The sequence below is a fragment of the Protobothrops mucrosquamatus genome, unplaced genomic scaffold (genome assembly GCF_001527695.2).
Source record: "Protobothrops mucrosquamatus isolate PMUCROS unplaced genomic scaffold, P.Mucros_1.0 scaffold1025, whole genome shotgun sequence".
Lineage (NCBI taxonomy): Eukaryota > Metazoa > Chordata > Lepidosauria > Squamata > Viperidae > Protobothrops > Protobothrops mucrosquamatus.
Genome location: NW_015387260.1, coordinates 13,609 through 39,587, shown reverse-complemented (window position 1 = coordinate 39,587; position 25,979 = coordinate 13,609). Strand labels below are relative to the sequence as shown.

Here is a 25,979-nt window from a genome sequence, read left to right as displayed (position 1 = left end):
GGCAGGAAAGTCAAAGGAAATAAAACAGGGATGGGGGGAGGGCAGAAGTAACAAAAATTCTGCACAGCTGTTACGACGCTGGGAAAGCGAAGGCCCGCAGATGCTCAACAGAAATAACAGGTCAATGAATCATAGTTTCATTTCTACGGCGGGAATCTGAAATCTGCAAGAGTCACATGGGATTTGGGGTGCCCTTGTAGGTGACAGTGATGACAGCTGTGATACGGTGGCTATCCGAGCCAAGCCACGGGGAGTGAGGAATGTCTTATATCTGCATCAGGAGGCAGAGGAGGATGAGGATGAAGAAGAAGATGGGGAAGACGTGGAACAGGAACACGAGGGCAAGAAAGTAGTGGTAAGTGCCAGAAGAACGGGTTAACACACAAGTATAGAATGAGGCTTGGGGGCTTCTGCCCAAGCTAGAGCATCAGGGGCTGCAGTGCTTCTCCTAGCTAAAACCGTCTGCTTGGTTGGAATAATTGTGGCTGAAGAGGGCAAGTCATTTGGGCTGCTGGTCTTCTCTTAGGCGAGGGATCCTACGAGCAAGATTAAAAAGTGTTAGCAGATACTGCTTGATCGCAATTGGGACTCGGTTTACCACTGGGACTTCATTTCAAATGCAGGAATTGTTATTACTCTTGGAACGCAGCTTCTCCGAGTATTTTGTGTGTTTCATTTTTCCTCCTAGCCCTTAGGGCTACAACCATAAATATGTAGCAGTACCTGATGTGGGATATTAAAAAAAAAAGAAAAGAAAAAGAAAAAGCAGTATTTTACTGCTAGGACATGTTTTCTCTTGACTTACAGTTGCTGACAAACATAAACTACCCTTAATGGATTGCCTTAAAATGCAGAACACTATTTAAGGTCACAGAAGGCAGTTGAAGAATTTAAGCTCCTTTTCTCAAGAGTTCTGCTTGTGAGACTTCATCAAGCATGAGTCATGAGAAACTGTTTTTATGTACTGGCGTCCACACATGAACTTTCTTTTCAGCATATGGTTCTCTTGATCCTTCGTGCTGCGCCCATTGGCGTCCTCCTCTCGGTGCTTTTAACGTCCATGTCCAGGATGCGTCATAGGGCCTCGTTGTGAAAGTTCAGAATTTGAACCCTTTCGATCTGGTCCGGCAATGTCACATCCGCAGCCTTTTGATAGACACCGGCTGCTTCTTGTGACGTTAGCCTGCAATCCGGCTGGAAGGGATTCTCCTCCGAAGCTGCTTTGCCTGGATACAGCTTTACAGCTTTTCCAGGACAGGCGACGGTCTTCTTGGAAGCAGCCATAACTATTTCAGACGGCAGGCGGGATGTGAGTGGGGGCAGTCCGTCAATCCTCTTTCCCCGCTTAGTGGCATACGGTGTGTCCCATCAGTGACCGGAATGGGAAAGATTTGGCTGGAATTTTAGGGACACTGGAATTGGCTATACTCTGAATTAAGGGCTCCTTTTGGACAGCTTGGATATCGCGAATTCAAAACAGTATTATTGTTTTGTTTTGTTTTTAAAAAAACCACTTTCTGTCAATTACGATCTAATGCCAAGAGTCTTACTCACAGTTCTTAGTCATTTTCATATGACAGATTTTAGATTTATCCAACATCTGACCCAGCCAATACAGATTCCCTCAGGGTCAAAACTCTTGTTTTGTTTTTGTTTTTTTCCCCCCCTATCTCTACCAGGTGTTCTTCACCCGCAACGGAAAGATTATTGGCAAGAAAGATGCGGTGGTGCCATCAGGGGGCTTTTACCCCACCATTGGGATGCTGAGCAGCGGGGAGAAGGTCAAGGTGGATCTGCATCCACTCAGCGGCTAAAGATCAAGGGCTGGAGAATACATCCGGAGGCTGCCGGATAGCCCCGGCTGTTCTCCATTGCAACTTCGGCCATTGCCTCCAGGGGTGATCTTCTTGACGTGGGGCCATATAGAGATATTTGTCTATCTAATAACACCTGAGCCACTTTTCTTGTCTCTTTCCTGCCTGCTTGATTGCAACTGTTTGAATACTGGAAAACTCTTTGAGGCTCTTATTTCCAGGCGGGTCAGGGATTCGTTCCTGGAACACAGTCCCTCTCTCTTTTCTGCTCATAATGTTCCATTAATTACTGTTTCTGAGGGCAGGACAGCTCTCGAGTTGACATGGTTGACAAAAGAGACCGGAATACGGCCTAGCCTTATTCAACTCTGGGGTGTCCACGATCCTGTTTCTCTAAGGGGATTATTAAATTGCAGATGGAACAGATCAGCTCCTCTTGCCCAATGGTATGAACCATTTGCATTATTCTATCTGGTACACTGGACACCTCATTCTCCAGCGAGAGCCAGTCTCAAAAGTCGTTATCCGATATATTTTTCTCCTGAGCCCATCAGTGCAGGAAAACCCTATGTCATTTAAAAAATAAATAAATTATGGGCTCCTTAGTTTAACCTAAGCTGGCGTTTAGAAACTCCCAGGATCCAGCTTTCTTTTTTCAAGGAGTTTTGGGAGGATGATGGAAAGCCAGGGAAGACTCTTTCTTGGACTATACTTCCTAACTTGATAAGCCAAGATCCAGCACTTTTTCCCCCCAAATCATAGTTTACAGATGAAGTCTAACTAGAATTGTAATGAATTCTCTGCTGTCCTACTCAGCTAATCTCGGGGAGGGTGGGTGGGTGGGTGGGATGTCATTGGCAAAATTGGAGGCAGGGAGTTTTCTGCCATCTCCCTCTTACTCTGAGCTTCTGAGAGCTCCCTAATATTTCTTCTATATGTCGTGCCAGGGTAGGGTCTGGTCTGGGTGCAATGCTGCTGTATATCTCTGTATTGATGGAGAAGAGGCTGGAATGTGAAATCTGTACTGTAACTTGATTGTAAAGTGTTCATCCTTCACCCTTCATTCTTCTCTGCTGAAGTTAAAAAGAGGACTGGGTCCTTAGGTATGTAGGCCTGCCCTTCTTTTCAGCCACTCCCTTGTCTGCATTGTATTTGCTCTGTCACAGCCATACCCCATTGCAGAAATAACAGAGGCTATGGGAAGGGTGACAACCTGTCTGGATGTTGTGTTATGTAGATGTGGTCGAACAATGACAGGAGAAGCCAAAGAGTAGCAGCTGCTTTGAGCCGCGGGAGAAAGGGCACGGGCTGTCCTACCTTCTCTTAACTTCTCTGCCCCTGTATTTTCATGGGCAATCTTGCTGCTAAAACGATAATCTGGGAATTGGGGATTGAAGAGGAAGAGACAGTCCTAAAAAAATAATAATAAATCTTTTGGGTTGGCTCCCTCTGGTGGTGTGAATGACCTGGCTTTGTTGTGACAATACTGCTCTGTATGTGCTGGGAGAGCTGGAGCAACAGTTAGCCTTCTTCCTTCTGTGTTCATGGCTTGCCAACAATCCTCCCTGCCTCTTGCAATTATGAGAAGATTGTAATCCATGCTTGCGGATGGTGGTTTCCTCCCCATCTGCTGCTTGAAGTGATCCGGCATCTGGCTGCAGAACACAAGCATTACAGGGTTGCTGGTGTGCAAGGGGGGCATCACAAGCTTGTAAATGTGCTGCTGTTGACTCAATTGCTGCTCCAAGCCGTTGCTCTCTCTGTCCTGTTGTGTAGTTTAGTTTTTTTTTTCTCAATGTAGGGAACTTTGAGACACGTGGACTTCAACTCCCAGAATTCTCCAGCCAGCCTGAGGAGTTCTGGGAGTTGAAGTCCACCTATCTGAACGTTCCCAAGGTTGAGAAACCCCGCTGAAGTTTGTTCTTCTACACGGCAGGCCTGGCTTGAGCAGACTTCTCTTCCCTTCAGACTCTGGGTGCTTCTGCTGCACATTTTTTGTAGCCAGAATCTTTATACACTTAATAAAGTCGGCATTTCCACCTGAAAAGGTTACTGGTGTCATTAGTAGTATTTTGCTGCTTTCTGTTTCTCACCTATGTTTTTTTTAAGTGTATTTTTTAACTTAAAATAATTTTCTAGCTAAGTAATTTTTAAACATTAAACTAGCCTCAACCCCCTCAAAATGAAATTGTTTTGAGTGCCCTACCATGCAGTACGTATGTATATATTTTCCTCCTTTATTATTATAAATAACTCAAGGCAGCGAACATATCCAACACACCTTCCTCCTGCTATTTCCCCCACAACAACCACCACTCTGTGAAGTGAGTTGGGCCGAGAGGGAGTGAGTGGCCCAAGGTCACCCAGCCGGCTGTCAAGCCTAAGTGGGACTAGATCTCACAGTCTCCTGGTCAGTCTCCTGGTTTCTAGCCTGGTGCCTTAACCACTAGGCCAGGGGTAGGCAACCTTGGCTCTTTTATGACTCGTGGACTTCAACTCCCAGAATTCCTGAGCCAGCCATGCTGAGGGGAAAGGGAGAGGTTTCCAAGCTGAGCCATGCTGGCTCAGGAATTCTGGGAGTTGAAGTCCACGAGTCATAAAAGAGCCAAGGTGGCCTACCCCTGCACTAGACAATGGGGGGGAAATACTTTTCTATCATTGCCATTTTAATAAAGTAGTTAATGGTAGTGCCTAGAAAGCTTTTAAAAAACTAACCCTATGCTCCTACAAAACTGCTTTAAAGGAGTACTTTTAACATTAGAGAGGGATAGTGTCATTAACACTGTGACCTGGTTAAAAATAAAGGTACAGCAAGATCATTCAAATGGCAGGGATTGGAAGTTCACAATAATGCCACAGTGATAAAATTAATACATTGTCTTTAAGCAGCATTAGCCTTTTCTGATGCAGATGATGTAGGAAAATGTTATTTTGAAATCCATTCCTACCTGAATACATTCATATATGCGGCTTATAAATACACTCATTATGAAATCAATAGCAGTAGTGTGTAAAATACATGTATTTAAAATGGAACCTTTTGGATGAACCTTTTTTAATGAAAAATTATAGCTGAAAAATAGGCTACATAAAACTGAAAAACGGGGAGCAGCACTGAGGGTTCCTACCACTGGGGGAACATTTTTCTTTTCAAAGAAATGTAAAACAACTGAAGCAACTCTGGAAACACTACCCATCAATCGCACGAGTGTATAACACGAGTGCTGGACTGTAAAGTGGGTGGCATATAAATTTAATAAATAAAAAGTGAGGCCACAATAATGTCTCCTCTAAAACAAGCAGAAATGCTTTCCTCGTCTGAAATGACTGGAATTCTAGATTAAAAAATCCTGAAGGAATTCTACCTACCGAAACTTAATACTCTTAATTCTCTCGGTTGTGTTCATTTCCTACCACATCACACAAGGACCCGTTTCCAAAAAACCAATACAAGGCACTCCAATTTCTTTTCCTGATATGTTAATTTTGAATAAAGAGGAAAAGAGGTGGTCATTTGTACAGAAGATAAAAATACAGATATAAAAAATAACATAGTGCTGCAGCTTTCTCTCCCCTGCCCTCCCTCCCACTTCACAAATATATATATACATACATATATATTATCAAGACATCTCTTGCTAGCATTCCAATATAAATTCTTTAGTAGACAAAATAAAACTCTGTACTAAACCCAACCCTCCCCCCCCCTTTCAAAGATTGGAAGGCACATTTCTAGAGCAGCAGAACTTTCTACACTAGCTCATCTGATATGTCCTTTGTTGTCAATCACCCATTTTGAAGACGCTGGTGGGGGGAATCTCTGGCTTCCTTACCAGAGCTGCTTCACCAAGCACAGCTGCTGTGCCTTCTTGGTACTTGTGTTGGCATGTCTTAATGGGAGGTTTGCTCAGCCGATTGCACCTAAGCACATGAGGAATTAATATACTATGCTTATTAAGAATACAATTCTGAACTGGATTATTTTTTTTTAAGCAATCTTCTAGTTGTCTGGTTCGGAAGGAAAATACACAGGCTGGTCTTCTGGAGTGAAAAACTCAAACCAGAAATAATTAAAATAGGGCTTCTGTTACAACAAGGTTTTGTAAGCCCTTCATCTCCTCCTGTGCCTTAATCCTGTGACAGCTGATATAGTCTGCTGTGCGCTCTCCAGATACAAAGATAAACTCTTTAAATAGTTGTGTAAGAAAGTGAATTGTGAGAGCCTGGGGAGAGTCATTAAAATGGATTTTGAGCTATAAAACGGCTAAAATTAACGTTGATCACCTGCCCATTTTCTTAGTATATTTTGAGAGTTTCTAAACTAGGCAGATGTCTGCATCGGTTAAGTCAGAAACAAAAAATATTGTTCAGGGGCCAGCTAACTGACCTTTGAGAAACTAGCTGCATGTGATATATAGCCCTCCCTAACTAGTAGAGAGTCAAACTCAACAAGATGCCCAGATGATTTCCCGTGAAATCCAAATAGTTTTACAAATCTTTCTTGGACCTATTAAGTTCTAGATTCCTGCTGCTTTCTGCTTTGAATCCAAATGGGAGCAATGCATCTTGTTCCCCTCAATATCTTTAATCCTACAGAGTAGCTCTAGTCTTAGCAGTATCTACAAGGTCTTCGGGAATTGAGAATCAACTCTGCCCAACACTTACCCTTCATCACATACAATTGCCTAATGCTGCACATGTTTCTCCATTACAAAACTCAATGGCCAAGATATTTAAGGTCTATTGTCAGTTGAGATATTTTGCATCAACAATTTCTTAAATATTATGTTTCAGCTTCTCACCTCCCTATAAGACAGTGGAATGTATGTACATCTTACAGAGTTGGCAGTATTTTCACGTATGAAACCTAAAGCGTTTCTTTCTTCAATCAGTTTGCCATTTCGATGTAGAGACTAAACTGGGAAAAATGTTTGCATGCATTACAAATAAAATAAGATGCAATCCTTAGTGAGGGTTTTTTTTTTTGGAGTCTTGGACTACTTGTGAGTTTTGTGTCCCCCAACCTGGGCACCATTTCCACGACACTGAAGAATTCGTGATGTATCTATTGGTTTCTCCTTCCAGTCAACCTCAATTCAAAATGAAAATCAAGCACGGGCGCAAGTTCAAGAGTTATTACACTACAGTAGCAGCTTGCACCAATTGTATCCCAGGTCAGACATTCACATAGAGCAGCACTGAACAGCAGCACAATTGCTTACCCAAAACATGTTGTATCTTGAAGGGTAAAGACAACTAAAAAAATAATAGTAGCTTAACTCCAGGCTTCAGAGACAACAGCATTGGATTATAGGGGTTTTCAGACCCAATAAATCAGTAGGGCCAACAATCAATTAAGAAACCGGAGGGAAGCTTTCTGTTTTTTAAAAAAGACCATGCATTTGAGAATCCAAAATACAACTTTACAGCTAGAACCTGAGTTTGTATAATTCCAAGAATAATTCATTGCTTCATACCAAGCTGGGCACCACTTTGTCCAATGAAAGAAAACAATTTAGGATTTCATATGCCTTACTAATAAAAGAGGGTCATGCCTAACCTGCTTGTTGGAGAGAGATACAAGATTGGACCTCCTGTGCCCTGTTTCTCCATTCAAAGCGGCATGCTTGTCCAGACCAATGCTGTTTGTAGAAGGAAAGGCCACTAGATACTTTTTTCTCAGGTGGTGTAAACCACTATAGGTTTTGCAGCAAAGAGCTATGCTTACCACCAGAAGTGTGGTGGTTCTTAAATGTGCCTCAGAGTAAATTTAGTGTGATCTTTGGCCTGGCTAGAGAAATCTCTCTCTTCTTCATCTGTACAAAAATGCTTCCCCCATCCTGGAAAATGCTTTAGAATGCATTTGTCTATAATCGGGTCACAAAATCTAGGCTTATGGGAGAATTAGCACACTACCGTAAGTTGTGCAGTCTTCGTCAAAGCTTTTGTTCCTGGGTGTTTTCTGTGGTAGTGAGAAATGTTAAAATGTCACACTAGATCTGTTGGGATCAAGTGGGCCCTTTCCCCACTGTACCGGATCAGTGGGTTGTGGAAATAAGACAATGGATTAAAATGGAGATAGTAGAAGGCTGCTATGAGCCACGCGGTAGAGCTAGCCATCCTGTTTCCATGTTGCAGAGATGCCACAAAACATTATAGGCACCCATACAGGCAGTTAAGGTGGGGAGGAAGGAATGACATATGAGAGGCCTGGAGCAATTGCCAAGCTGCCTTCATCTCCGGTGAGTGCCCAGCATAACCTTGGTGATGAAATTGACGATGGCTGATGCTGGTTGCTCAGGGTCTAACTCAGCAAAAAGATGGCAGACATTCTCACATGGGTTGCCTTGTTTCTTGGCCACAAAGCCGAAGATCCTGCAAAAGACAGATGGGACATGTCAGTAGTAGCTGTGGCTTCTGCTCTCCTTGATTTTCATCCCATGCTGATCAAAGATCAGGTGCACAATTCTGTTTCTCCGTGACTCACAACAGGGGAGGAAGAGGGAAGCTATCAGACGGGCATCAATAGCATTATAATAGTAATACCAGCTCTGGTGTTACCATTCTGATTATCACATACAGTTTCAAAGGGGTGGACTTTGTAGCACAACAGTGCAACACCGCTTTCATCAGTTTGACAAAAGCAGTGAATTCCTGTGGATTTTGCTGCTTATAGAAGTGTTGCTCTGTTCCCATGGGATTGTCTTAGTTCTGTTCACCGAATGTAGTAAGCCATAGTTTTAACTCGAGGAGGAAGGGAAACGTGAAACACCACAAAGAAGGAACATTTTATTACATGTGGTGGTTATGGAAAAACACTAAAAAATATTGGAAAATAATAGATCAAAATATTCAGAAAATTCTAAACATAACACTTGAACTGAAATCACAAATGTGTTTGTTAAGTCTAATACCAGGAAATATGGGAGACATCACAATTTATGAACCAGCTGCAAGAACAAATTAGTCACATTGAGGGGAAAAAAGAAAAAAAATAGATATTTGGGATATGGTTTCTAGGAAAAGAAGCTGGCACCAATCCAACAATAGACAAAAGGATTCAAATAGATACTAACAATAATCGTCAGTGTTTGATGTGAAGGATAAACATCTGGCTTTTGGTCAGCAGTTGGGAAAACAAACTCAGTGTTGTCACCATACAAAAATAGAACTTAAATGTTGGTAAGAGAACGGTGTCACAACATTTCAAACTAAAATTTGATCCAAGCAAAGTCTTCCACATTTAAAAAGTCAATCTATTATACCAGGGGTCCCCAATCACCGGTCTGTGGATCAGCACCGGTCCATGGTATGTCAGAAACCAGACTGTGCAAACAAGCGAACCCCCATCCCAAGATACAGGCAGGACACAAAACCACATCCCCTCTGGTCCACGGAAAAACCTCTCTCCACGGAACCGGTCCCTGGTGCCCAAAAGGTTGGGGGCTGCTGTATTATACAATGTATCAACACACTACTATATATTTTAATATGGAATTAATGCTTTACTTGATCTTGTTATCATATGCTTTCATGACTTTTGGTCTTTCCATTACTTACTTGGCTGTAGTGCCATCCGTGTTGGCCCACCTAGAATTAAACATAGAGTCAGGTTAAGCAAATGCTCTTCCCTAATCAGTAGCCTCTAAAGCAGACTCACAAAACACACTGTAGGAGCAGTGCTGCTTCACAGAAAGACACTGTACTTTGTGTAAAAAGGAAGAAAATTGACACTCTGTAATTAGAGCAACAGAAGTTAATCAGAAATGGGGATTTGCAATGGGGATCCCAAGTCCTTAAGTTTCAGCCAATATTAGCTGAAAATGTGCTCTCCACTCCTAGTTTAAGTATCTCTCTTGATTTAAATATTTCTCCTGGTTCAAATATCTCCACCTACTGAAATTTCAAGGAATTGAGAATTGAATAGCTTCATACACTTATGAAGTATATACGTACCTCATAATATTTAATACACTTTAAAAAATAGAAATGCAAGATGTGTTTGCAGAGCACTCTTGCTTTCATTTTGTACCTATCCCTATTTAAAAGGGAGGAGGTATAATATAACTCCAGATTATGTTATTGTCACTGAAGCAGCACAACTATCGTGTTTTTGGAACTGTTATCACAGCAAAGATAGGAAACAGGAAAAAAAATCAAAGCAAGGTTCTTTTATTAAATAATGCACAATACTTTGAAACGAAAGTAAGTTGAAAAGTAGAAGTAACCCTCTAAGTACAATGAGCTTATAGCAGTTTAGCTGCAAGTCATGTTCAACAACACATCTCTACCTATGAAGAACAAAAGGTTATTGACAAGGATCCCACAAGCTAGCCCTTTTTCATCCAAGGATCCTTATACTATAAAATACTGCACGCCTTTCTTACAATATGCACCTTATAATGGTGGTCATAGTGCAAATAAGAAAAGTTGGTTGTACAAATGAAAACAATCAGATGACCAACTCATAGAACCTCAGGAAATGAAACACACCCTGATCGCAGCCCATGGTTTACCAACGTCATCTTAAAGGCCAGGAGCAATCCACACAGGCAACTTCACAGTTACAACTGTACAAACTACCACACACATCCTGGTCTCATAAGCCAAGCACTGTTCACCATCACAGCATACTTTGAGCAGAGATATAGGATCGACACTGAATTGCGAGCTGCATTAACAAGATATCAGGCAATTGGTCCAACAAATTTGTTATATGCCTACTGAGACTGCTAGCAATTCTGCAAGGCATCTTCCTTGGGTTGCAGAAGATTAAGCCTGGCTCTTTCTGCATACAGTATAGTATACATGCTGTACCGCTAAGCATAGATTCCCTAGTGTCTAGGCCAGTGGTTCTCAACCTTTTTAATGCCGCGACCCCCAACCGGTCGTACGTCGAGGACTAAACCGGTCGTACGTCAAGGACTAAACCGGTCGTAAGTCGAGGACTACCCAACCAGTCGTAAGTCGAGGACTTTCCCTCCCCGGGAGCGCTGCGCATGCGTGGTTCCGCCCCCTGCACCGACCGAGGCGTAGCTGGCAAGCAGCAGAGACGGAGCAGGCCGATCACCAGCTGGCCCAGCCCAAGGGAGGTAAGGCACCCGCCGGAAAAGGGGAAAAAATGGACAAAAAAAATGGCGGACAGCCTTGCTTGGCGACCCCCGTGAAATGGTCGATCGACCCCAAATGGGGTCGCGACCCATAGGTTGAGAACCGCTGGTCTAGGCTGACATGGATTTCCATGGACAAAAGCAGGGTGCAAGCTACACAAGAACCAAGATGGTTGGTTACCTGCGGTCCTGAGGATCCGTGCTGCAGAAGGTAACGGTGTTGACTGGATAATGACGCCGGAAAAACAGCCTGTGAGAAGAAAGAAAGTTTCCTGAATACTAGGGAAGACCACCCCACAGCTTCATCCATAGGCTTGCAGAAGCCAGCAATAGGAAGAGGGAAGAGAAGAAAGGGATATCCAGACAATTAAGGAACAAGGCATGTGAGCAGTGAACATCTGTAAGAAGCCCAGAGATGACCTTGGATACTGAATGCAGTGCTTGTTAGCAAAACATGAGCTCAGTCCAGGAAAACAAAGTGAGAGAAAGAAACATAAAATGGTCCACTTTAATTAACTCTCTCTGGTATAAGAGGAAGAGAATGGGATATGTCAGGCTTAAGGAAGGGTACCATGGTGCCTGGGAGGAGAGGCAGGTAGACTTACTTCCTCTGGTTGTCTGTGAGAGTGATGCCTTGGGCTGACACCTTGAAATGAACGATACTGGCCGAAGCATGGGGAGTAGCAGCCAAGGTACTGGTGGTCGCTTTTGCCACAGCCTGTGGCCCCGTCAGGGACTCTGTTTCCACAGAGCACAGGTAAAGCACGCTGCAGGCTGCAATTTGGGAATAAAGCGAAGAAAAGAATACTAGATTTAAAAAAAACAAGAGGGCCTTCCAGAATAATTACTGATCCCCCGAGGGATCTCCAGTTTATCCAAGCTCCTATGCACTTAGATCAGAGGTCCCCAACCTATGGGCCGTGGCCCTCTTGGCCACTGAGCCGTGCGAGTGGCTGGCCAGTGCGCGCACACAGGTGCATGCACTCACCCCCACTTGCGGCGGCACCAGCCTTGCCGTGACCATCATGCCGGTGTTAGCTTCGCTGCAACCCTCGCACCAGCACTAGCAGCCCCATTTGCGGAGCGCACATGCTTGCAGCCCCGTTTGTGCGCATGTGTCGCAGCCACATTGGCGTGTGTGCGCACGTGCGCATAAAGGTGCCTGCCCCTTCCCTTTCCCACTGGGCCGCCAACCCAGAAAGGATGGGGACCCCTGACTTAAATTATATCCACACGAGGTTTTTGATGTGCAGTGACTCTGACTGTTTACAGAATTATATGGACGAGTCAGAAGGTGTCATCTTTCATTCCTAGCCCTGCCGTATCTCCCCACCTTCATGCGAAGAAGGGGCCTAATCAATGGGCATGATTTCTTTTTTTATTGGAAGCATCCTGTGGATTCTTAGGGGGTCTCTTATTTAATGTCTGAAACTTAACTCTGAATCAGATGTTTGTTTTTTGGGGAAAGAGTCATCTAGGGAGGGGTGTGCCTACAGGAAAAAATAAGCAGTCAGAGAAAAAAGGCCTTTCCCCTCCATTTCTTTCCACCAAACTGCATCCTACTTTGAGTTTGTAGCTCTTACACAGAGCGTTAAGAGCTTCCCAATGCCCCCATTGGCAATTGCCCTATTATAGCCATAAAGCTTGCCATATATTGGTACTAAAGTGGCTCTGGCATCTCTTCCCATCTTCAACAGCTGCCCCAGCTGGGATTACCCTGGTAGAGTTGAAGAAAATTGAAGAAGATTTCCCGCCAAATTTTATTTAGTGCTGAGCATTGCTCTTTGCCTGTTCCCTTGCGACTAACACGAGCAAGATAATTGGAAAATACATTTACACGATCCGTTTACATTACAGAATGTGGCTTTTCTTTAATTTGGCTGACTCTTGATTAATGACTTAAAATTCTAGAATTGTGTTAGAAATCAAATAAATACATGAGGTAAATTAATCCTACTGTCTGCCTACAAATTAGGTTTCCTTAATTTGGCCTGAACAAATTGATTCCTGCTACATCATTCATATTTTTAACACTGCTGTCTCTCTTGAATGTTCACACAGCCACTTACCCTTTGTCTCTCTCCCCCCACCCCCAGTGCTTACCTGCTCCCTGCTTCAGCAAGTCAGCAGCAGTGCTCATATTGGTGGAAACGGCCAGCTCTGGTCTTTCCTCAGTGAGATCTGAAAAGCAGAAGTCAGACAATGTGGAACAGTAATACAACAACAACAATACGATATGTGTCCTCTACAGCAGTGTCTTTCAAACTTGGCAACTATAAGAGATGTGGACTTCAACTCCCAGCTTGCTGCCTGAGGAATTCTGGGAATTGAAGTCCACACGTTTTAAAGTTGCCAAGTTTGAAAAATATTGATCGACCCAGTACTTTCCATCTGTTGAGATTACCATTTGCTAGGCTAGGAATTGGGCATGCCTCTGGGCGAAAATTGGTCCCTCTGCTCACTCGACTTCTTCTAGATGAAGTTTCCATGATAAAGCTGCTCTGATTTATAGCTCTGCTCAGAGGTAAGCAACCTAGGGCTCCTCAGAATTTTGTAAATGTCAACCCTGAGCAGCTCTTATCACTCACCATATAGACTGGGACTAGTGCACTTGTCCTGCAGCAGTATTCAGAGTGCCACATTTTGCCCACATCGGCCTGTCAGGGTAGCCTATAGCAGTGGTTCTCAACCTTTTTAATGCCGCGACCCCCAACCGGTCGTAAGTCGAGGACTAAACCGGTCGTAAGTCGAGGACTAAACCGGTCATAAGTCGAGGACTACCCAACCAGTCGTAAGTCGAGGACTTTCCCTGCCCGAGAGCGCCGCGCATGCGTGGTTCCGCCCCCTGTGCCGGCCGAGGCGTAGCTGGCAAGCGGCAGAGACGGAGCAGGCCGACCACCAGCTGGCCCAGCCCAAGGGAGGTAAGGCACCCGCTGGAAAAGGGGGGGAAAAATGGCGGACAGCCTTGCTTGGCAACCCCCGTGAAATGGTCGATCGACCCCAAATGGGGTCGCGACCCATAGGTTGAGAACCGCTGGCCTATAGCAATAGCACTTAGACTTATATGCCGCTTCACAGTGCTTTACAGCCCTTTCTGAGTGGTTTAGAGAGTCAGCCTATTGCCCCAACAATCTGGGTCCTCATTTTACTGACCTCAGAAGAATGGAAGGCTGAGTCAACCTTGAGCCATTCAGAATTGAACTCCTGGCAGTGGGCAGTAAGTTAGCCTACAGTGCTGCATTCTAATCACTGCGTTACTACAGCTCTATATGTCACTAAACAATATTACTATGGAGAGCAAGAAGTGAAAGAACTACACTGGCTGGGCAGTTGGCCCTTGTGTCATGCCTCACTCATTCTCATTTGCTGTTAGAACAAGGAGCCCCCAATCATTTTTGGCTATGGACACATTAGGAATTACAAGCAGTGGGTGATCCTGCAAGATGACCGTGGAGAAGATTTGCTTCTTACAAAATGGTCATTATAGGAATCTAACCAATTACAAAACATCAATTTTCCTGAAAGTTATTTGCTGTTTCATCCCAGGCATCCACACAGGACTCCCCACAACCCCTGTTTACATTTGTCCTTTTTCTATGTAAATAGGAACACTTGTAAACATTGCACAAGGCTGTGCAATCCCATCCATCATTTTATTTTCTAAGAATATTTGTGGGGCCTATTAATTGCTCAGAGGCATTCTTGGAAAATAAATATGTTGGCGGCTGGCATTTTCATTTGCAACAGACCAGATTCCCATTTTTAAAAAATTAAAAGTCCCTTGGTTTAAGGTACAGTACAAGGGAGATGGAGCTAAAAAATCTGGAGGCATCAAGGAGGGAGGCTGCGGGCACATGGATGTCCCAGTGCCATCTTGGGGACCACTGTGTTGGACCTTGAAGGGGGAGGCTGATCCCCAACACATGTAATTTCTTCTTTTAGCATTTATTTCCACTAATTTCATCTGCCTCCATCTCTTCCCAGTCTCTGGGTTCTGAGCAACTTCCCGCCCGCCTACCTTTGCTTGGGATGCGGAGTTGGCAAGGCAACGAGAGGGGCGTGATGGAGTGCTGGGAGACCAATGCTGGCAGGCTGCCTGTAAAAGGAAAAACAACCACAAAAATCATGCTGAGTCAAGGGTTTGTCTCCCATACTGTCTTCCTAATCATTCATCCCTCAACACAGCACCCTTAACCCTGACTGGTGATCAGCTTCCTGTGCTAAGGATTCTAATTTATTAAGGAACCTCCCAAAAGAGTCACTCATTTGTTCAGAAGATGCTCCCAGGGTGGGAGCTATGCTATTTTAATCCAGGGCTATACTTGATTATAATTGGGCTTTATAATTGGGTGGGGCTGATGCTACTGGTGGGTGGCATTAAACCAAGAATGGGTGAAGCAAGCAATTATTTCTCTGACATCTCCTATTTCCCTCCCCACTCTTCCCTCCCTTTCCAAGCCAAGAGGTTGTCAGGCTAAACATAGACAAAGATTGCTCATATCATAAATCTGAACTGACCATTTTTCAGAATAGACTGAGGGCTGGACATTAGTCTTATCCTGCACAACCCTCACACTAGAATCTTTTCCATTTAAGGTCCAGCCCCAGTGTTACCTACCAAAATGGGGTTCATTGTTACAACCCTTGATCTTCACCCCTTTGGGTCCTGTCTCGATCAAGAAATGGCGCACCAGCTGCTCAGCGGGGTCTCCTAAGATAGGAAAAGGCATCAGTTAGTGATGGCTGTTCTCTTTCTCCCGACGTTTCCTATCCAGCCTGGTCCCAAAGAAGAGGCTGAAGTGGAGTTCATCCTGATGCTGGCAGGGCACTTTATGCGGAGAATCAGAATAGAGCTGGAAGGGACCTTGGAGGTCTTCTAGTCCAACCTCCTGCTCAAGCAGGAGACCCTATACCATATCAGACAAGTGACTGTCCAGTCTCTTCTTTAAAACCTCCAGTGATGAAGCACCCACAACTTCTGAAGGCAAGCCGTTCCATTGGTTAACTGTCCTCACTGTTAGGAAGTTTCTCCTTACTTCCAGGCTGCTTTCATCCTAGTGTTGATAGTATTTACTTTTAGAGTTGTCAAATGCATTTCTCAAAGCTAGCACCTCAATAGGTGTAGCGGACAATAAACTACTAAGAGGACTGATGATTTTATGAAAGGTGGTCATCATATCGTTCTAAATTATTGGAAGGTAGTAATATTGTTCTAAGTCAGTGATGGTGAACCTTTTAGAGACCGAGTGCCCAAACTGCAACCCAAAACCCACTTATGCACCGTCGGGTGCCGGGTGGATGTGGCCCATTGGCTGGGCGTAGCTACGGTGGTAACGGCAGACTGGGTGGGACTAAAAAGTTCAATCAATCAATTCCAACTTTGCAAGATTTTTTTTCCATGCGAGAAGTTGAAATTGACCGATTGATTGAACCTTTTTTTTTTTTGCACACGGCGATGGAGGCCTAAAGCGAAAAGGTTTTATAAAACCCAGCTGAAGGCCTAGGACTGGGGCAATGGCACGCGTGCCCACAGAGAGGGCTCTGAGTGCCGCCTCTGGCACCCGTGCCATAGGTTCGCCACCACTGTTCTAAGTCCTAGTTTGGCTTCAGAGGTTGCTGAACCACAACTCCAGGCAATCCTAGCTAGGCAGGCCAACAATGAGTGGTAGCAGAAGGTGTAAGTTGCCCAGATATCTAGAGGGCTACTTAGCTCTAAGCAGTTGAGCTATTTCATTTTTGAAGGCTGATGCGGAGAGATGCTGGAGAGTGTTTCCCCCCCTTACCTTTGGTGGAATGGTTGATGCTGTTGGGTGGAGGTGTTGCCACTTTCAAAGCCAAACCATAGGCCCCCTGGAAGGAGTTACTGTCCCGAATGAGGAAAGTGCCAGGTTCCTTGTCCTTCAGGAGAGCAATGGCTGCTCAGAAAGAGGAAAGAAATAGAAAAATAAAAAAAGATGTCAGTAATTGGCATACAGAAAGGTAAAGTTCTGTTAGAGCTGGATGAAAAACTATATCAAACATAGCAGTCCTTGGGCTGAGGGCTACATCTGGCCCTGGTGGGGTGTCAGGGGCCATTCAACAAAAATCTGGCAAGGCCAGGATGAAAACTAAACCTATTATATTAAAATTAAGTAGCTGCAGAATGTGAATGCTCCTCGAGTTTTTAAAGCACAGTTGATTTGTTTATGATGTCAGAGAATGAATCAAACATACAAGGCTGATAAGAAGTCGTGGGTGGGGGGAATGGACCTAAAAGAAAAGGAAGGAAGTAAAAGACGTTAGAGTAAATGTAGAATGGCAATAGCAAGAGAAATAATGAGTCCTTTTTTAAAAAAAGAAGTATTAGATCAGGGGTCCCCAACCCCCGGTCCGTGGACCGGTACTGGGCCGCAGCATGCCAGTAACTGGTCCGTACAAACAAGCAAAGCCCCATCCGCAGGGTGCAGGCAGCACACAAAACCACGCCCCCCTCCAGTCCACGGAAAAACCTCTCTCCACGAAACCGGTCCCTGGTGCCCAAAAGGTTGAGGACCTCTGTATTAGATGATAATTTAATCTTCCTATAAAATAAATGGAAAGTAGATGTAAATATGTGGAAGCTGCTTATATGGCATTATATTATGAGTTGCCAGAGGAGAATATGGAGTTATGCTAATGGGACCTATGAAAAAGGATGCTTGGCAACGTGGCATTAAAGAGGCAGTGGAAAAATGAGAGAATGATGGCTGCAAAAAATGAGAAAATGGGAAAGATGGTGAAATTGGAAACAGCACTGAGATGGCCAGTAGTCTTATCTTGCTTATCAGATCGCCTGATAAAAATGAAAAGTTTCATGCGGCTACAAGGCAAAAGCCCAACAGCCTTAGCAGTCTTTCATTGAAAACTACAGGCGCATGGAATAGTCACGCAATGGGGAAGAAACAGATAAACTGTATAGTTGCCTGGCTTTCTCTTTGCGGTTCAGATTCTTATACACAAGCCCTGTGACTCACTGGAGGAAGGTTGGACTGAGAGAAAGAAAGAGAAGAGTTTGTGTGCAGAACAGATGGAGGCATGAAGATGATAGAATACGTATGCATGGTTAACCTCCATCACCTATACACAATACGATTGTTACTGTGTTGGTCCATCCAGAATGTTGAAGTGAAGAAGAGTGTGGTTGCATTCTTAATTAATTGGCACAGATCAGCTGGTAGGGATTTAGACCAGAGGTCCCCAACCTTTTGGGCACCAGGGACCGGTTCCATGGAGAGAGATTTTTTTTGTGGACTGGAGGGGGCGTGATTTTGTGTGCTGCCTGCATCCTGCAGATGGGACTTCGCTTGTTTGCACGGACCGGTTTCTGGCATGCCACGACCCGGTGCCGCTCCATGGACCGGGGGTTGGGGACCCCTGCTTTAGGCAATGACTGCTTACATGGATAATGAACAGCAGTTCTTAACAATGATCACCGAAGAACCGACTGAGCCAGTTACAGACCTAGCAATATTCCCTGTACTCTGATCCATCCAGCACATGGGAGACTAGCAAGGAAAGGGGACTTAAGGTGAAGGAAGCAAAAAAGCATGTTTCCACTGGAACTGCAGGAGGCAAACTGCATCTTGCCCATAAATCTGCAACCAGCGCAACACATGGAGTGGGGTCACCAGCTTGGACCGTGGTGCTTTTTTTAAAACAGGAACATTCTGTACAGGGAGATGGAGGCGGCCTGCGTATAAGCATGTGGGATTGGCTGCTCCAAGTCAAGAACTATTCCTGCCCTAGAAAGAAAATGTCAAATACTGACTGTGTTAAATCACAGACAAAGCAGCCAAAATTGTTTGGGAGTTGCATACCTTGGTCCCGAGACAAGTGGGGCTTGTACCAGAACTTTGACGTGTCTTGGACAAATTTGACGCTAACTGGGTTCTCTTGCTGGAGATCTGAAAGAAGCAAAACAGAAGTTTCCTCTCCAAAATGCAGGCAAGCATAAAGGTTTAATAGACTTAGAACATCCACAGTAATATTTGCTACTGAAGGCTAGAGGGGGCTAGATAGCTAATGGTACAGTGGGCTGGAAATGTTTTGCTCGCATAATTAAATTGTAATTTTATGGGACTGTAAAATAATGACTCTCCTTTGAGTCAGCTTGAGTCCTGCTACTTACTGACACATCCACCCATGTACTTTGTAGTAGGCATGGAAGTGACATACTGCTATCTTCTAGAATAATTTCTTTGACTTCCCAATTTAAAGTATAACCTAGGATTTCCTGGTGGACACCCACCTGAGTGGTAACTGGATCTGACCCTACTTTGCTTTCCAAGATCAGCCATTGGGGGGGGGAGGAGAGAGAAGAGAGGAGAGAGGGGAGAGGAGAGAGGGAGAGAAAGAAAGAGAGACAGAGACAGAGACAGAGAGACACAGAGACAGAGAGACACAGACAGACAGACAGGGATCAATCACAGGAATGTTTCTATCAAGCATCTGAAGCAACAGAGTTGAAACAGCCAAGGAGAAAGGACTGAATCATCTCAGTGTCTTATATGTAGGTCCTTTATCATTGAAATTAAGGGTCTGAGCCAACAGAAGCACTAGGAAAGCAGACTCAAAGTATAAAAGCGAAGGCCTGAAGGCAACAACTAAGTCTTCCTCCACCCTCTGCACCTCAAGCACCTACTTGGAGAACATTACCTGGGCCAGATGCACTGCCATCAGGCAGCCCAGGGGCAAAGGTGACATGGTGAGCAGAGCCTGGGCTACGCCCAGGTGGCGAGTTCCTCTCCCAGGTCCTGGTGGCCAGCAGGTGATGTTTCTCAGGCAGTGGAGGCTGCTGAGGCTGCGGGGGCTCCCGGCTGCCAGGACTACCTTCCATGCTTGTGTAGTAGGCTGTTGCAATGGGGAAGGCTGGAGTCGGGGAGCCCTGCATGTCAGCAATGCCACAGCCGAGTGCCGGGGGCTGGATGCTGAGTGAGCAGGGCCCAAGAGAGGGGCTGGGGTTGGGACCGTGGGGAAGGCCCTTTAGGTCGAGTTCATCTCGCTCACTCTGCAACCTCCCGTTATAGAGGGCCGGAGTTGTCGGTGAGGCTGGAGCACCAGAGACTGTCCTGCAGCCAGGAGAGGGCTGGCTGGGGCAGGGAGCCTTGGGCGTGAGCCTCTGGGGCTGCCTCTCCACGATAGGGCCTGGCTGATGCCCCACAGCATCTTGAGGGGGCAACTCATGGGGCAGCAGCACTGCAGCACTAAGGCTGCAGGCATCAGAGCCATTTTGATGCTGCTGCCCTTCCAGGAAGGGAGAGTGCTTGGCAGGGGCTGAAGGAGGCACGTGTGGCGAACCAGAAGCACAGTAATTGCGAGAACACAGCTGTGGTGCCTGGAGGCCCGGCCTCTGGGGGGCTCCATTAGCTTGTGGCCTGAAGGCAGGGAAGTGCACGAAAGCCTGCATTGGGGATAAGATTTGGGATGGGTTCCCTGATGAGGTCATCCTCTCAGGGGCTCTTTTGTATCCAGGAGAGGATTGCTCCTCAAGGTTTGATTGGAGCATGTTCTCCAGAGGGCTGGCAGTCTTGTGGCAGAGCTTGCGGGATCCAGGGCTGCAAGGACAAGAAGCACAATGTCAGTAAAGTTTAGCAGACAATCAGGAGGAGTTGGGGAGCATCTGACATACGCAGATTAATAAAAGTTGCATCTGATGAAGGGAGTTGCAGCTCACAAAAGCTTCTGCCCTTTAATAAAATGCGTTCATCGGAAAAGGCGCTCCCTGATTTTTTGCCCCCAAAGACTAACACAATTTTAGTTCTATAAAGATTGGCAGCTATGTCTAATAGGCAGAGGAAGAAATTTCTGGGATTGTGGTGAAATGCATCCTTTCAATTCCAACAGTGCAGATCCCAAAACAGAAATACTACATGTGAAAAAGAACGAAAAATAAAAAGATAGCCATAGGTAAACAAATGTTACTAGTCCATGAATTTGCTTATTTAGACTAACTGGCCACAATTCCCAGCTTTTTAAAAGTTTCCTGGCTTGTCATGTAAAGCAGGGATCCCCAACCCCCAGTCCGTGGACCGGCACCGGGCTGCGGCATGCCAGAAACCGGTCCACGCAAACAAGCAAAGCCCCATCTGTGGGATGCAGGCAGTACATGAAACCACGCCCCCTCCAGTCCACGGAAAAACATCTCTCCACGGAACCGGTCCCTGGTGCTCAAAAGGTTGGGGACCTCTGACCTAAAGGGAGATTTCAACACTCCTTACAAATTTGCATTTAAAACAACCAGCGTGGACCATCATAGAAAGTAAAGTAAAAAGTCTTCTAATAAAATTGTTGTATAGATATTCAAAGTCATGTATATTAATTATTTCTTAATATCCTTCAGCCATGTCATAATCAATGCGGGTTATGTGTTCTTAGTCAAGATTTACAAGCAAAAGAGAGAGATTTGATTTCTTGGCAAGTTCTGCAAATACAGAAGTATGTAGATGTTATGGGGTGGAGGAGGGGGTCCGCTTTAATTTAGAACATAGAGAACATAGTGTTAGGAAGGGACCTTGGAGGTCATTCTGGACTTTTTTGGGGCTTGATGATATGTAATGTAATGTAATGTAATGAAATGATGATATGTAATGAAATGATCATAGAAAGAATAACAGAACAGAATAATAGAGTTGGAAGGGATGCTGCAGGTTCTCCAGTCCAACCTCTACCCAAGCAGGACCCTCTATACCATTTCAGACAAATGGCTGTCCAGTCTCTTCTTAAAAACCTCCATGATGGAGCACCCACAACTTCTGGAGGCAAGCTGTTCCACTGGTTTACATCAAATACATTTGACTGAAACAATTATCATTGTAAGATTCTGTTAATGTAGCTGTCAAAGTTGAATTGATAAGATGCCTGCTAAATTCTATCACTACTCAACTTGCCATAGAAACAGAGGGGAGGAGTAGGAAGTGTGAGAAGGAAACAGGAGTCTAAGAAGCTGTCCACGGACCATGAGAGCCAAGGTCACTAATGCAGATGTCTGACAGAGAAGTGGACCGTTCTCATAAACCAAAGAAGTATGATTGGGCAACGTGAACACTTGATGGGTCGGGGTTATGGGAAGCTATTGTTAACTAGGCAGATTTTTGCATGGGAAAACCAGAGCTGGTTTTGCTTCTTCAGTTCCGAGATGTGTATTCAATAAAGTTTTATCTTTTTATGGCATTTCAAAGCCTTGAAGATTCCTTGATTTTGAGATCGCTAGTCAGATAGTTGATAGTAGCCTTAAAATAAAATAAAATTAGTTCATGTTGCATTTCGTTTCTGGTCTATTTGGGAGTCTTGCAAGTCTGAAATCACAAATCTCCTGCTGGCTCTTTTCTACCACCTGTCCAATTAGAGAGGTTCCTTTCTAGATTCCCTAGGCAGTATTTCTTCCCCTTGTCTCCCAAGGCCATTCCCACATACTATTACAGCACCAACTGACATGCCACCTTCTGCAACCTTTCTCATCATTGACATATTCCACCTGGGTGGCTTTAATTCCTAGGATACCAGGAATACTGCCATGGCAGCAATAATTAGGGAACATGGCGAGTTCATCCAGCCATCTGAAAGGCATTAAGACTGGGAAAACATCACAAACCTATTTGTGGTTACTAGTCTTGACAGTGTTGTCTCAGATTAATTATGAACCATACTGTCAAGTCAGTGTCAACTTCTAGTGGCCATCTAGAAGACAAACATTCTTCAGGATGATCTGTCCCCAATTTGGTCCTTCAAGTCTTCCAATAATGCTACTTCCAATAATTGCTACTGGAGCGCAGTGGCTCACGTGGTTAGGATGCTGGGTTGGAAGTTAGCAAGCCCGCATTTAAGACCCATGTGCTGCTATGGGGTGGGGTGAGCTCCTGTCCTTCACTCCAGCTCTTGAAAGGAGCCCCTAAGTGGGCATCCCCCAGGCAACGGTGATGTCACTGGCGAATCCTTTCAACCCAGAAGCACCTTGGTGCTTCTGACACGAGTGTGATGCAACCTATTGCCACTGAAATTGAATTCATCTCCTTTGTGGCTGGTTGTCCTCATCTCTTCAGTTCTACCTTTCCCAGTATTACAGATTTCTCAAAAGAGCTAGGTCTTTAGATAGTATGTTCAAAATGTGATAATCTGAGACCAGTCCTTTGCACTTCAAGTGAGAACTCTGGGTTAACTTGCTGTTGATCCATTTGTTTCTTTTCTTGGCTATCCACAGCCAATATTTATCTGGTTGTGTATTGTAGGAAATCTCCGCATCAGACTATAGTTCAAGGAGTATCATTGTTCTGTTCCCTAAGGAAGCCTTACAAGCTTCAAGGAACTGATTTTCCAGAATAGCACGGCATTACAAGCACAGATTCAAGCATAAACTCAGAGTCGTGCTAGTTCTGACTCTAACTTGTATCACTATATAACAAATGTCTAGGAAGGCTCAGTGCACTCAGACATAAAGGTACCTGTTGTTGTTGAATACAGGACTGCTGGTGTGCACAGGCATGGGAGAGGTAGACTCATCTGTACAAGCAGCTCGGACCTCCTGCCGATGATGTTGTAGGGAGGCGGGCAGGTCTTGCCAGGCGATGCCCTCCCTGCAGTCTTGAAGCTCTAAGGAAAAGGGAAGGAAGAGATGCACAAGACAGTCAGCAAAGACACAAATAACGTCATAGGAACTCAGTCCCAATTCTGGGGCTTTGCACCAAGCATGCCTTTAACACCAGACTGGAGAACGTCTGGACCTTCTCAATGTCGCTGAATTATTCCCAAAACAGATCAGCAGTTGCTGCTAAAAGCTCCATCTGGAAAACTACGGTTCCTCTTGGAAAACTACTGTTCCTCTCTTCTTGTTCTTCCCAAGGAAAAACCTTAACGAAACAGCAAAGCCAGACAGCTAATTTGGACACTCTGCGTTATTATTATTATTATTATTATTTAGATTTATATCCCGCCCTTCTCCCGTAGGACTCAGGGCGGCGGACAATCAATTAAAATACACAAATAACAATACGGATTTAAAATTAATTAAAAAGAATATTAGAGAATTGTCCAATTTAAAATTATTGATTAAAACCCCTCTAAAAATTACCCTAGGCCAGTCCTGCGAGCTGGAATAANGCCATGGAGCGCTTTAAAGATGATAGTCAGCACCTTGAAGCGCACCCGGAAGGCCACAGGCAGCCAATGTAGCTCGCGCAGCAGCGGCGTCACGTGGGAACGTCGAGTCCCCCCCAACACCGCCCGCGCGGCCGCATTTTGGACCAGCTGGAGCCTCCGGGTGCTCCTCAAGGGGAGCCCCATGTAGAGAGCATTACAGCAATGGATTGTGATGATGGATTTGGGGAAAACCCTAGTGCAAATCCTCACTCAACTATGAAACTAATGGGGTGACTTTGGACTGTCTGGTCCTATTCAACAGAATCTACCTCAATGACTGTTAAGAAAATAAAAAAGAAAGGAAGCCGGTGTGTTGGTAGATGTCATGAATCAGATAACAGATGTCATGAATCAACCTAAGCTTATGGTAATGTAGTAGTTGCAACACACACAGCATTAGCAGAGTAATACTCAAAAGGTAAATGTTTGGGGTAAATGTTAAAAAAAAATTAAGATTACATTGATTCCTTCAAAATCTGTGCTGAGAAAAGCTCAGTTTTGCTGCCAATGGGTTCATATAAATAAAACAAGCCTGCACAGAATTATCTGGTTTTATTGTGTTGCTTAGGGCCAGGAGCAGGGGAATTCACTGGGGTCTGCCCAGTTCAAGGTTCGTTGAAATATAGGAAAGAAACAGTATTATAATCAAGGAACCAGCAAGAAGGAAGCTGAAACACCACCAAGACTGGAAGGACCAACAGATCCAATTCTCCCTCCTACTGATGATATGTAATGAAATGTCTGCAAGAAAACAACCAAGGTCAGAGAACACTAAAGGCTCTTTCTGAGCCTGGTCACTTGTAACGTAAGTGACCTTGACTTACAACTGGATGCGTAGCGACCAGTCTAGACTTAGGACTACTTACAACCCAGATTTGAAGTTCCAAGGATTGCCCACTCCATCCCCCTGCCACAACAACATAGCCATATTTATGGCTGTTTGCAGCATCTTGCAGTTACCAGGGTTTTGTTGAAAGCTGGCCTTTGCTTCCAGTTTTCAGCAAAACTGCCCATCGCAAACCACTGGCTTACTTAACAATCGTGGCAGTCACTTCATGTCCACAGTGGCCACTTTATGATTATTGTATTAGCTTAGCAATCACCCAAAAAAGATCATAAAATTGATATGTGACTGTTTTACAAATGTCATGACTTACAACCACGATGGGCCGGCCCCATTACAGTCGTAAGCCAAGGTTGCCTACCCCTGGTCTATACTGGTCCTGCTGCTTTTTTCCAATGCTCTTTTTCTAGTCCCAAATATTACTATTACTGGCCCTTTTTTCTATTGTTTAAAAAAATTATTATTACTGATCATTTCACAAAAAGGATCCCCTCTTGTCTTGCCTCTTTCTCCTGGCTTGGAGAAGGAGCAACTTTACTCCTGTCACTCACCACACGATTGTTCTGTGGATGGTGGCAGTAAATATCCATCGTTGCCCTCCGGGGGTTCATATCCGTGCTTCCGGGATGGCGGATACAGTGGGCTGGCTGGAGAAATGGAGCCCGACTGAGGAGACCCCAAATACCCCGAGGTGTAGGGGGAGAGGCAGGGCTTCACTGGGGCTCTGCCACAGGTATATGGTGGAACTGGATGATAGGCTGAGCTGTAGCGAGGATAAGCAAAGGCCTCTGCATTATCTTCTGTTACTTTGGGCCTCTGGTGGGCTGGATACCCATGGCCTAAATGAGTGGCCATCACATTGGGCTCAAAGTTAAAAGCCTGATGATGCTGCCCATGGGACATGGAATGGTGCCCATAGCTGGTTGGCATTAGAATGGGCATTGGCTGCCCACCCCGGTGCAAGGGATGATGAAGCAAGGGTGGCCTGTCCAACCCCCAGAAGTCCGGTTCCTGATCCAGGTGTAAGTTGTAGAAGGAAGCCATGGGCAGCCTTGATTCTTC

At 44.8% G+C, this 25,979-nt stretch overlaps 2 protein-coding genes across 2 annotated transcripts in view; one reads left to right on the top strand and one right to left on the bottom strand.

Moving 5' to 3' along the window:
* SPRYD3 (SPRY domain containing 3) overlaps nucleotides 1-2,077 on the top strand; it is a 44,900-nt gene extending 42,823 nt beyond the window's left edge. The window contains exons 9-10 of the mRNA XM_015819948.1: nucleotides 201-355; nucleotides 1,680-2,077. Coding sequence (XP_015675434.1) covers nucleotides 201-355; nucleotides 1,680-1,814 — 290 coding nt within the window. The 3' untranslated portion in view covers nucleotides 1,815-2,077. The remainder of the gene's footprint in view (nucleotides 1-200; nucleotides 356-1,679) is intronic.
* A 4,730-nt stretch (nucleotides 2,078-6,807) lies between these two features.
* Nucleotides 6,808-25,979, bottom strand: part of LOC107291005 (tensin-2-like) — a gene marked incomplete at its 5' end in the record, with an annotated part of 31,871 nt that continues 12,699 nt past the window's right edge. Inside the window, 12 exons of the mRNA XM_029284853.1 lie at nucleotides 6,808-8,189; nucleotides 9,375-9,404; nucleotides 11,106-11,174; nucleotides 11,530-11,698; nucleotides 13,028-13,105; nucleotides 14,943-15,020; nucleotides 15,543-15,635; nucleotides 16,708-16,839; nucleotides 18,760-18,846; nucleotides 19,598-20,496; nucleotides 23,380-23,527; nucleotides 25,469-25,968. Coding sequence (XP_029140686.1) covers nucleotides 8,048-8,189; nucleotides 9,375-9,404; nucleotides 11,106-11,174; nucleotides 11,530-11,698; nucleotides 13,028-13,105; nucleotides 14,943-15,020; nucleotides 15,543-15,635; nucleotides 16,708-16,839; nucleotides 18,760-18,846; nucleotides 19,598-20,496; nucleotides 23,380-23,527; nucleotides 25,469-25,968 — 2,425 coding nt within the window. The remainder of the gene's footprint in view (nucleotides 8,190-9,374; nucleotides 9,405-11,105; nucleotides 11,175-11,529; nucleotides 11,699-13,027; nucleotides 13,106-14,942; nucleotides 15,021-15,542; nucleotides 15,636-16,707; nucleotides 16,840-18,759; nucleotides 18,847-19,597; nucleotides 20,497-23,379; nucleotides 23,528-25,468; nucleotides 25,969-25,979) is intronic.